At 38.6% G+C, this 12,996-nt stretch overlaps 2 protein-coding genes across 6 annotated transcripts in view; both read left to right on the top strand.

The window, feature by feature from the left end:
* LOC144679844 (copine-3-like) overlaps window positions 1–12,996 on the top strand; it is a 750,377-nt gene that overhangs the window by 384,112 nt on the left and 353,269 nt on the right. The window lies entirely within an intron of this gene.
* The window catches only part of LOC144679841 (NEDD4-like E3 ubiquitin-protein ligase WWP1), a 196,494-nt gene that overhangs the window by 71,532 nt on the left and 111,966 nt on the right, over window positions 1–12,996 (top strand). For 3 of the 5 annotated variants that reach the window (XM_078540680.1, XM_078540683.1, XM_078540681.1), the window contains exons 1-2: window positions 1,731–1,802; window positions 5,230–5,308. In XM_078540680.1, the coding sequence (XP_078396806.1) occupies window positions 1,746–1,802; window positions 5,230–5,308 (136 nt within the window). In that variant the 5' untranslated portion in view covers window positions 1,731–1,745. Of the gene's footprint in view, window positions 1–1,730; window positions 1,803–5,229; window positions 5,309–12,996 lie in introns of those variants that run through there. The other 2 variants (XM_078540684.1, XM_078540685.1) reach the window with 1 other exon arrangement.

The following is a 12,996-nucleotide window of genomic DNA, read 5'->3' on the forward strand; positions in this document are numbered from 1 at the left end:
CCAATGTGAGTCTCAATAACACATTAAAACTCTTGTCACCCTCGCAAGGGATTTCAACAGCTCACTTTTGAAGATCTAGCCTCTGAATTCCCTCAAAAGTTGCTCTGACTCGGAATGCCTGAGTGACTGCTCACCTTCCGATAGTTCAACCTTTTCGCCTGAGACTTTTTTTACTGGATTCACAAAGCTGTACACCTGCCTCTAATTACTGGCACAATTCCAACTTTTTCGCAGACCTCTAGCTTCACTTAAGTTGGCGCTGCCCCTAGGTTTCTCTGAACTCCAGTCTCCTTGCTGCATTGAGCTAGAAATGCCTCCTAAGGGTTCTTCTGAACCATAACCCTCTCCAGCATAGAACCAGTGGCCTTCCACCTCCTTCTCAGCTCTCCAGGACTTCCTGAGCCCTAACTGAAGAGAACAGCTCCCAGGGCTTCATTGTGAGCTGCAAACCACACAAAGTCCAAATTGCAACTCTCAGCTACACCAAACGACTCCCAGAGCTTCTCTGAGCCCCAACTGCCTGGCGCCTGCAAACAGCAGCACCTTTTCTGCATGTTCCCCGTTGCAGAAAACTCAGATAAATTGAAACCAGGGAACCTTCTTAAACTCTGCCCATCTCCATGAAGACATAACCTTTCAGGGTTCACTGAATGCTTTTAAACTAATTTAGCTTCAACTCCCAAAACAAAACATCTCTCTGGACTGCACTTTGCAAGCAGTGTAGAAATCACCCCTCTTGTTCTCCAACCAAGCAAGCCCACCTGCTGTTTTATGGCTCTATCTCTTCTATTCTGGCTCCATTAAACTCATATGGATAGCCTTCTGAACTGCCATTTTCTTTTAGGCGTTCTGGCAATCTCTAAAGCCCAGCATTTTAGTTACCTTAACCTTCACAACAGCAATCTTCCCAGAACTAAACATTACCTCTAAAATATTAGCATGAACCATGAACTAGATATTCATCACATTGATGTTGAATTTTGTTTGTTTGTTTGTTGCAGTCAGAGTCTTAAAACGGAGAATTCTTTCAGTTGGTTGCTGGGAAATTCATATCTCTTTTAAAAAGTTATTGGTCTCGATGGGGATCATTACAAATGTTAGAAGATATCAACTATACCATGATACATTATACATTAGATGGTATAATTCTCCTATCATGTCTTATGGAGTACACCTCTTGACTCAGAAAAGAAAAACTTGCATTTATACAGCACTTTTCATAAGTCTCAAAGTACTTTACATCCAATCAAGTACTTTTGATGTGTGGTCCCTGTTGTAATATAGGAAATGTGGCAGCCCGTTTGTGCACTTCATGTTACCACAAATAGAAATGTGATAATAACCAGGTAATCTGTTATCATGATGTTGATTGAGGGATAAATATTGACTAGGACACTAGAGATAACACCCTGCTCATCTTAGTAATAGAGGTATAGGATCTTTTACACCTACATGGAAGGGCAGACTTGGTTCAACATCTTGCTCAAAAGACACCACGTCCAACAATGCAGCATTCCCTCAGTACTGCGCTAGAGTGTCATCTGTGATTATTTTTCTGCTTAAGGCCTGGTGTGGAACTTGAACCCGCAACCTTCTGAGTTACAGGCGAGTTTGCTACTGACTGAGCCACAGCTGACTCTCAAAGAGGAATGCGGCCACAACAGTCAAGAAGCTCAATGCCATCTGGGATAGAGCAATTTACTTGATCAGCACTCCTACCACAAAACTTGATATCCAGAACCCTGATGTACTGTGGCTGCAGTATGCATGATCTACAGACTGCACTGCTGCAACTAACCAAGGTTACTTTGAAAGACTTTCCCCCTCTTGCTACCTCTGCCGTTGAGGACAAGAGCAACCAGGTCACAGAAACACCATTGCTCGAAGATTCCCCTCCAAGTCATACATTATTTTGACTTGTACATTGTTCATGTTTCTGGATCAGTAACTCGAAATTACAAACCTAACACTGTTGGAGGAGCACCGTTACCACAGGGAATCAGGTGGTTCAAGGAGGAGACCCATCACTAGACTGAGGGCAGTTAGGTCAGGGCAGCCACTGTGGCTTCATTGGTGTTGCTCATATTCCAAGAATAAATTTATAAAATCCTCCAATAATTTGCAATTAGTCCAGCAGGCCACTAACGCCTTAAATTAAGGCACTGAATGGAGAAAAATGGGTTAAATTATTCTGGCATTGTGTGGCTGGGGGCCATAGCACACTCTGTGTAGCAGGAGCTCTTTTAGATGCACAGCAAGTTAATGTATTGCAGTAGCTCTTCCCTTTGTTTTCAACTTTCTTTTCGTAGCTATCTATGTGAATTCTGCATGGACGATGACTATCAATTTCCACAGGATCCATGGAAAAGCTGTGCCAATGTTTTCTGTTGATTCTTTTATAAGTACCAAAGACTGAAACAAATAGGTTTCTACTTATAAAAGGTACTAACAAGAAACTTCCTTAGAATATATAAACATTTTTATGTAGTAAGTATAATGATTTGAAATATTACAGCTCACTCAGTGCAAGTAATGTAGACAAATGTCAATAAATCTTTTGGGACTTGTAAGTAGATTTGGATATAAATTGGAGTGACACGATCTTGTACCAGACACTTAATGCTCCATAGAGATGTTTGGTTGCTTGCTCCTACCAGAAATGGTGCAGTGAAAGTAAAAATATAAATGTAATTTGTCTGCATGTGTTTGTGTGTCTGTTAGTCATATCTATACGTGAAGAACTCAAAAATAACTTCTGTTTTAACCTTGGGCAAAGAAAATTCTGTTAGAACCTGCATTGTATTATAAAGTTCGCAGAGCACATATGTTATATTAACATGGTAAGTAAGTTACGGCCATGCAACACATTCTACAAAGTTGTACAATATGTAGCAATAGTTTATAGTGACGAGTAAGGCTGTTATGACAGCTGTAACAGACATTTAATCTTTCACATATGCCATATTACACATTAGGAGGATTTATTTCATGGATAGATACAGGGGAATTCAGTGGCTTCCATTTTTTAAATAAGAAATGATTCCTATTTTAAATATGTAAACAAGAGTTAGCATTTCAGTAGGCAAATGACCTACTCCTACTTTTTCTCTTATAAAAACCTGTTAATCTCTCCAATTTTGTAATATATGGTGCAAATAAATTCTAAAAGTAAATTAGCGTTAAGGGCTAAAAAATGGAGAAATGCGTATTAAATGCTTTTTTTCTGTAGCCTGAACCTCCTTGTTATTCTGTTAAGAATTATATTTGAGGAGTAGATTCCTGAATTTCCAACTATATTTGAAAAGGACAAGCCGCATTCCCAGTAATCTTATGGAAACAAGTTTATTTAGCTCTCTTGGAGAAAATCATGATAAAGCAGTGAAAGAAAGAAAACTGTTTAGTTATATAGCAACTGTCTTGGCCCCAGAACATCCCAAAGCACTTTACAGCCAATGAAGTACTTTTAAAATGTAGTCACTGTTATAATGTAGGAAATGCAGTTGCCAATTTGCACATAGCAATGTGATAATGACCAGATAATCTGTTTTAATGCTGTTGATTGAGGGATAAATATTAACCAGGGCATAGCTTGTCATTGAAACAGTATCATATCTTTCTGTTTAATGCAATCTCCAGTCAGTTTGTACGTGGATTATTTTCTGGTTATATGCAGCATGTTGGATTATGGTGAACGGGTGGGAAAATGCAGTTGAGACCAAGATTAGATCATCCATGATACTGAATTGCAGAGCAGGTTTGAGGAGGCTTATGGCCAACTCCTATTCCTATTTCTTCTGTTCTTATGGTGGATTTAGCAAAGATGTTTGTTGTAACAAAATAACTAATATGATTTAGGAACTGGTTACAATTATTTTCACAAATAATAATCTTTGTGGAGTGGGGGTGGGGAATAGTTGAGTGAGGGGCAGGCAGAAGATGTTAAAGCTTTATAAACATATATACAGTTTTAAATTAAAAGTTAGTTTTCTAAAACAGATTATCTGATTATTTCGTATGCTCTGCTCAATACTTATAGCTCAGTCAACATCATTGTGTCAGATTATCTGGTCATTATCACACTGGTATTTTGGGAGCCTGTTCTGCACAAATTCTCCAGGAAGAGAGAATCTAAGAATCTCCTCCTGACATTCAAGAGCATGATTAATATCCTGGGGATTAGCATTGACCAGAAATGTAACTGGACCTGCCCTATGGTTGTGGCTCGTAACCACTGTGGTTACAAGTGCAGGTCAGAGGCTGGAAATTCAGCAGCGAGTAACTCATCTCCTGACTCCCCAAAGCCTGTCTACTATCCACAAGGTACAAGTCAGGAGTGCATTGGAATACTCTCCACTTGCATGGAGGTGTGCAGCTCCAACAACACTCAAGAAACTCAACACTATCCAAGACAAAGCCACTTGGTTGATCGGCTCCTCATCCACTACATAAACATTCACTTCCTCCACCACACCTCCTCCAAACCCATGACTTCTACCATCTAGAAAGACAAAGGCGGCGTGTGGATACACCATCACTTGCAAGTTCACCTCCAAGTCATACACTATTCTGACTTGGAACTATATTGCTGCTGCTTCACTGTCCCTGGGCCAAAATGCTGGAATGCCCTCCCTGATAGCACTATGGGTGTACCTGCATCACATGAACTGCAGTGGTTCAAGAAGGCAGTTCACCACCACCTTCTCAAGGGCAATTAGCAATGAACAATAAATACTGGATTTGTCAGTGATACTGCCATCCCAAGAACAAGTAAAAAATTGGCTGCCATATTTCCTACATTCAAACAGTGACTATGTTTCAAAAGTACTTCATTGGCTTTAAGGTGCTTTGGCACATGTCCTTTAGGGAAGGAAACCTGCTGCCCTTACCTGGTTTGGTCTACATGCTACTCCAGACTCAGACCAACGTGGTTAACTCTTAACTGCTCTCTGAAATTGTGTTGCGAGCCACTCAGTTCAAGGGCAATTAGGGATCGGCAAATGCTGGCCTTGCCAGCAATGCCCACATCCCATGAAAGAATTTTTAAAATCTGAGATTGTGAGATGTGCGATATGAATAAGTCTTTTTTTCACTGCTTTATAGTTTATTCTAAACAGACAAGAAGGAAAAATGCTCTGAGAAAGGCAACAATTGACTCTGTAGATATGATGATTTAGATAAACGAGTGGATATTTGACTGAACTTGTAATGTTTAATTTTCCTTCTTTGCAGGCTAACATTGCAGCCTATGACATGGCCACAGCTTGTTCAAGTAACAATCAAAATGGAAGATCACAGTTGCACGTAACTGGTATGTTTTTTTAATTCCACGATACTTTCCTAGAAACCACATAGTTTATTTCTTTATGAAAAGTTTCTATCTCGGATTATCTTGAATCTCGAGCACAAATGTAATATTTAATGCCCAAGCTGACATGCTCCTTAGAAACCATTTTTCCAAGTGCTCTCTGAGAAGTGGGCTAAATGGGGTATTGGGAAAGTGTAGATATCTGGGAACAAATCAGGAAAATAAACATTAGTATGCAATATTTGACTTCCTTTTTAAAAAGAAAATACTATGCATCTGTCATGAGGAGTGACTTATGTATATTGGCAGGGGGATGGGAACCAGGATGTAACAGAGGGAAAACAAGGTGCACAAATAATTGGGAGAGACAGGTAGTACTGGTTAAGAAATATTAAGTTATTAGATGGGATCAGCGTAAGAGGGAATGCAGTAAGCTCTTAATTACATTTACAGTGTATGTATGGAACACACAGGCTGTGGTAAATAAGTTTGGTGAGCTGTAAACACAGGTGGCTAAATGGAAATATGATGTCATGCAATAATGGACACCTGCATCAAAAAATGGCAAGACTAGGTGGATACAAGGTCTACTGGAAAGATGGAGAAGGAAAAAAGCAGTTAATTAATTAGGGAGAATATCACAATGCTAGTGAGAGTGGATGCCCTCAAATGGTCAAGGACAGAATCTGTTTGGTTAAGGTTAAGAAACTATCGAGTTACCAGTACAGTTATGGGTGCATTCTATCGGCCACCAACTAGTAGAGACAAATTTGCAAGGAAATTACAGAGAGTTGCAAAAAAGAGCTTTAAAGTGTAGATGACTGTGGAGATGTAATATCCTCTCCCAAAATACTTAATGTTACCCCTGCTTGCTATCTTGGAGTTAATTTGCAATGACCTATTTCCTCCCTCTAAATTATATGAAGAAAAATTATGATAAACATTGCCCATCTCTTAAAAAAAACTATAGAGTAGTTATAATGGGAGACTCAAATTATCCTAATATTGTCTGAGATAGTAATAGTGTAAAAGGTAGAGAGGGGAAGGGTTTCTGAATTGTTCAGCAAAATTTTCTAGATCAGTATGCTCCTGCCCAAAGAGCAAGGAGACATTGCTTTATCTGGCTCAGGAGAATGAGGTGGGGTCAAGTGGATCAATTGTCAGTAGGGAAACATTTAGGGAACAGTGTTCATAGCATCATAAGATTTAGGTTAGCTATGGAAAAGGAAAAGAGGCAATCTAGACTAAAAGTAACTGGGAGAGGGCCAATATCAGTAGGGTGAGAACAGATCTGGCACAGGTAAATTGGAATTGAAGGTTGGTAGGCAAAATTGTAATGGAACAGTGGGATGCCAAAAGGAGGAGGTGGTTTGGAGTACAGTGAGAAACAATCCCACAAGGAGGAATGGTAGGAAGAATGAAGCCAGCATTCCCTGGATGATGAAAGAGATAAATATTAAGAGGAAACAGAAAAAGGATGGGTATAATAGATGTCAGGTTGTTAATACAAGTGAGAAAGAGGCCAAAAATAGAAAGCTCAGAGGGGAAGTGACAAAAGAAATGAGAAGCAAAGAGTGAGTATGAAAAGAGACTGGCAGCCAACATAAAAGTGAATCCAGAAGTCTTCTATAGGTGTATAAATAGCAAAAAGGTGTTAAAAGGAGCAGTGGGGCTGATTAGGGACCAAAAAGAGGATTTATGCATGGGCATAGCTGAGGCACTAAGTGAGTACTTTGCATCTGCCTTTATCAAGGAAGATGGTGCCATAAAAGCCATAGTGAAAGAGGAGGTAGTTGAGACACTGGATAGGCTAAAAATTTATAAAGAGCAATAGAAAAGCTGGCTGTACTTAAAGTTGGTAAGTCACTCGGAGCTGATCAGATGCATCCAAGGATACTGAGGGAAGTAAGGGTGGAAATTGCGGAGGCAGTGGCCATATCTTCCAACCCTTCTCAGGTTATGGGATGATACCATAGGACTGGAGAATTGCAAATGTTTACACCCTTGTTCAAAAAAGTCTGCAAAGATAAGCCCAGCAACTGCTAGCCAGTTAGTTTAAATCGCTGGTAGGAAAACCTTTAGAAACAATAACAAGGGACAAAATTGGGTTAATTGAGGAAAGCCAGCAAGTATTTGTTAAAGTCAAATCGTGTTTAACTAAATTTGAGTATTTTGATGGAGTAACAGAGAGGGTTGATGAGGGCACGTTGGTTGATGTGGCGTACATGGAATTCCAAAAGGCACCTGATAAATTGCTAGCAAAGTTAAAACCCATGGAATAAATGGGACAGTGGCAGAATAGATACAAAGTTCATTTTGACAGGAACAAGGAATAGTTGTGAACGTTGATTTTGAACTGGAGGAGCTTATATAGTGTGGTTCCACAATGTTTGGTGTTCGAGTTTACTGCTTTTCTTGATCTGTATCAATGGCCTTGACTTAGGTGTGCAGGGCACAATTTCAAAATTTGCAGATAACACAAAATTTGGAAGTATTGTGAACTGTGAGGAGGATAGTGATAGACTCAAGAGGACAGACTGGTTGGATGGGTGGGGACATGGCCAATGAAATTTAACACAGAGAATTGTGAAACGATACCTTTTGGTCAGAACAAAAAGAGGCAAAATAAAGGATGAGATTCTCAAGTGGGTGCAGGAGCAGAGGGGACCTGGGGAAAGATGTGCACAAATTGTTAAAGGTGGCATGGCAGCTTGAGAAAGTGGTTAATAAGGCATCCAGGATCCTTGGCTTTATAAATAGAGGCATGGAGTTCAAAACCAAGGAAATTATGGTTAGTCTTTATGAAACACTGGGTATAGTGTCCAATTCAGGGCACCACACTTCTGGAAGGATGTGAAGGAATCAGAGAGGGTATAGAAAAGATGAATAGTTCCGGGGATGAGGAACTTCAGTGATGTGGATGGATTGGAGAAGCTGAGGCCGTTCTCCATGGAGAAGAGAAGGTTCAGAGAAAATTTGGTAGAGGTGTTCAAAGTCAAGAAGTGCCTGGACCTAGTGGATCAGAAAAACTGTTCCCATTTCCAAATGGGTTGAGCACCAACAAGCAATGATTTATTGTGATTGACAAAAGAGCCAGAGGTGACACGAGGAAAAGATTTTTACGCAATGAGGGGTAAGGGTCTGGAATGCACTGCCTGTATGGTGGAGGCAGAATTCTTTTCTGGTTTTTAAAAGGGAATTGGATATTTCCCTGAAGGGAGAACATTTTCAGGGCCATGGGGCAAACACATGAGAGTGGGGACTAGCTGAGTTGCTATTTCAGAGAGCCAACATAGGCACAATGGACAGAATTGCCTCCTTCAGTGCTATAACCATTTTTTAAAAAAAGAAAGACCTTTTCAAATAATCTAATAGACCCCCTATAACAACATTTATGGTTAGCTTGGAACCAGTTTTGCAGTTTTTGACATTTTTCTATAGTCCCACTACAGAGTTCCTATATCAATCAGAATGTCTCCACACAGCTGGGTCTCTTTGGTTCTTACTACCTGGTTATCATGTGCCATGGGTTGCCCTGGTATCCTGTTGATATTGTAGATCCATGGCAATAGCCTGAAAAGCTGGCCAATGATGAATCATTCACCCATACGCTTAATTTATCAGCAAGCCCAAGTGACATTTTAATTTCCAACCTCAAGCTCTACCTGGAAGAGCACGTCTATTTGAGAGAAACTTTGTATCATTTTTTAAAAAAAGGTTTGCAATAATATAGCGCTTTTGATGACCACCGAATGACACAATGCGCTTTACAACTAATGAAGTACATTTGAATTGTAATCCCTGCTGTAATATAAGAAACATGGCTGCCATTTTACACACAGCAAACTCATACAAACAGTAGCATGATAATGAACAGATAATCTGTTTTTGTGATGCTGTTTGAGGGATACATATTAGCCAGGATACCAGGGATATCTCCTCTGCTCTCCAAATTAGTGCCATGGGATCTTTTATATCAGGCCAAGCAGACAGATGGATCCTTGGTTTAATGTCACATCCAAAGGATGGCATTTCTGACAGTGCAGTACTCCCTCACTACAGCACTGGAGTGTCAGCCTTGATTTTTCTGCTGAATCCCTTCTGCTGGGTGGAACTTGAATCTGGAACTTTGTGGCTAAAGTGCTACCGACCAAGCCACAACAGATGCAATTGATCATTAATCAATTAATGCCTTATGTTATATCCAGCAATATAGTCTCGCCTGAGTGAAGGAAAAAAAATCACCTGATAAAAACTGGAGATATTGGAGCAATTTGATCCGTTTCGTGGCATGTCCTAATTAGTGAATAGTAAATTGAGTGGGAAAAACCTTAATGCTTGCTTAGTTTTTTTTTACTTATTCAGTTTAGCCTGTCACTAATTTTTGTTCAGTTATATGTCATGACAGGTTAATCAAAACATTTTAATTATATAAATATATACATTCATATTAGTATTACTATAATATGAACTATAAAATGATTGCAGGATTATATGTCCAAAATTGGCAGTATTACTTCAAAGCATTCAACCTGGATTTGATTGAGCAGAAGTAATAAGACTACCCTCAACTTTGGCTAACTTTTAATACACTTTACCTTTGATGTTTTTTATAACAGGAAAAGGTCAGTTGGACAATCACACTTTGGTGCTTGTTTTATGTCATCTAAAATGTAGTCAAATGACTTGTGCAAAAGTGTGGCTTTTAGGAGTTTCTCTTTTATCATCATTTTTAAATTGGTGGATTTGTTTTTTGAGTGTGCTCATTAAAGTCAGAATCTTATTGCTGAGATTTGTACATTTCATCCACCTTTTGTGCAGTAAGTTCAACATCAAGCATTCCAAGGTTTGGTATAGCACAACCAAAAGTCTAGAATTATCTTCCCTCTGCTTTAATGAGATGCCTTAAATTCACTTTAGTGGTATGCCTATTCACTCTTGTAAACGTTCTAATTCCCATACAAATTGTACTAAATAGTGGCCCCATAGCAAAACATACCTTTGCCCATTAATTGGGTTAAGACTTCCCATTCTTATTTTGTTTAACATTCTTACAACAAGTAGTTTCATCCCATGATCTATCTGTGGATGAATTTGAACTTGGTTTCAGGGGGAAAGATTAAAAAAAAGTGTGCTAACCTACTGTTCTACCGATTTTCATGGCTTACTAGACTTCAACCTAATTACATCAGAAAATCAGGGAGTAAATAATGCATTGAAGGTTTTTTTTTAAACTAACTGTCCTCCAGGATAAAAAACCCTGATTTTATGTTAGTTATGAAAGCAATTTATTGCTTGGCTACTTATCACACCAAAAAGTAGAAGTCTTTGTGATGCCATCACAGAATTGATTTTGTTCTCTAAATGAGTTTAAACATGATCACATTTAAATTTTTGGCTTGCATTGCTATACTTAAAATGGCATGCTGTTCTGTTGACAATGATTAACTCCCAAGATTTCTATAAAAATAGAAATAGAAGTATTGTCATAGTAAATGACTGAATGAGACAGTTTTTGCATTAATTAACAATTGTTTTAGCCTACCCTGATTAAATAAATCTTAAGTGAGCTTTGCAATTGGAAAGTCTGAACAAAAAGCAGCTTTTACAGAAGTGTGTGTTTGCTTTCCATTAATCTTACAAAATTTCTTCTATTGAATGATGTTCTAAATATGATATTGCTAATTTCTGTTTTGGAGACCAGGCTCAATTGTCAATATTTACATAGGAACATAGGAGCAGGAGTAGGCCATTCAGCCTTTGAGCCTGCTTTGCCATTCAGTAACACAATAGCTGATTTGGTTGTGGACTCAACTCCATTTTCCAGTCTTCCCCTCCATAACCATTTACCCCCTTGTCTATCAAAACACTATTTAACTCAGCCTTGAATAAATTCTATGAGCCGGTACCCTCTGCTTTTTGGGGAAGAGAATTCTAAATATTTAGACCCTCTGAGGGAAAAAAAAAATCCTGATTCCCTAGTTCTAGTCTCCCCCACATAAGGAAACATCCTTCTGGTATTGGTCCTACGTCAAGGAACTATCACATTTTTCCTAATATTATTTTGGATACTTTAAAGCAGGCTTGTGTGTGTGTGCGTATGACTAATTTAATTAAACTAAAGATGGTTAGACTGCAAAGTTTAAATTATCAAAGAAGTGAGGTGTAAAACTGGCATTTGAAATGGTGATGAGTGGAGCTGTGGCGAGGTCAGCAAATATGGTGTGAGTAAAATTTGCATTTCAGATAAGTGGAGAAGTGTTTAATTTTCACAGGGACATGGAAAATGTTTACAACTGGTAAGATAAACATGGCAATGTTATTACATTGATTTTTCCCAAAAGTGCTGGCCATAATGAGAACATGAAAGTTTTTCATATTCTGGGAAAAGTAACTTCGAAATACAAGTGGAAACAATGGGATTTACAAATCAAAAGGAATAAAATATATTTAAAGAAGGATGGAAGGCTGTGTGAGGCGTGGTCATGTGAGATCTTGAAAGATGACTGTGTGAAACAGACTTTGGGCAAAAGCCTCTAGCCAATCTGAAGAAGTTTGCTGTTCTAGTAACCAAAGTTGTGTTAAAAGCCTTTGGAATACATTGTCCAGTGGGCGCTTGTGGTAAAATTGCTGGTGGCTTTATAAATTTGGTATTGATTTGGACTGTTGCCTTAAAGGGATGGGAGTCTGGTTAAGGAGAAATTTTGGGAACCGTTATAACTGTGTAACTGTAATCTTGTGTGTGTGTATGTTTAAGTTTTTTTCTTCTTTTGTTAATAAATGTTTTAATTTAATCTTTAAAATCTCTAAAGATGGTAGTAGACTCATTACTTCTGACTTCAGTGCACAAGCCTTTTTGTAATAAATACAAATTGCAAAATCATTGTGATAGTGTGGCCAAGTTCCGCTTGTGGATTTGGTCAGCCTGGCAAATACCACCTGCCATATCATAGCACCTATCAAGTCTCCTTAGGATCTGATATGTTTCAATTACCTCTCATTTTTCTATACTCCAATGGGTATAAGCCCAACTTGTTCACCCAAAAAAAATGAACATGCTGGTTGCTCTGCTTTGTGAGAGGATGAGGAGAGAAGCTGTGGCTGATACTTATGGGTGTGGAATCAAAAATGTGTCAAGTTGAAGTAGGTGGAGAGAAGAAAGACAATGTCACCATAAACTGGAGGGGAAAAAAGCAGCTTGACTTGGAGGGTGAAAAAGTACCTCACAAAATGGTTAAGAGGGAAATGTGCAGTTTTCCCAAATAAATCTGTACGGAGTGAAACCTGAACTTTTGAGTTGAAAATTTTACTGGCCCTTTTGATAAACTGTATATGCGCAGGTGTGTGTGACTGATACACCATTGAAATGATAGTGTGAACATGCCTTTGTGAAATGTGAAGTGTCTAAAATGGGTAAATGTCCTGAGAATATGTAAGAGTGATTGTTATGGTAATTTTTTAGGAAAGTGATGGTCTGACTTAATTTGTTTAAATCCAAATGTTACTTTTTTTTTAAGATTAAAAACCCACCAAATGTGAAGTGGAAAAGTACTTAAAATGCAGGGGGATTAATGTTAAAATTCTAAATTTTTTGTGAAGAGCATGCCCATCCTTCTCTCCACCGTACTTAGAGATCTACCACCAAATTTATTTCCATCTTCAGGCTTTCTTGTACTCATGTTGTTACAAAT

This window comes from Cetorhinus maximus, chromosome 4 (assembly GCF_964194155.1).
Source record: "Cetorhinus maximus chromosome 4, sCetMax3.hap1.1, whole genome shotgun sequence".
Classification (NCBI taxonomy): domain Eukaryota; kingdom Metazoa; phylum Chordata; class Chondrichthyes; order Lamniformes; family Cetorhinidae; genus Cetorhinus; species Cetorhinus maximus.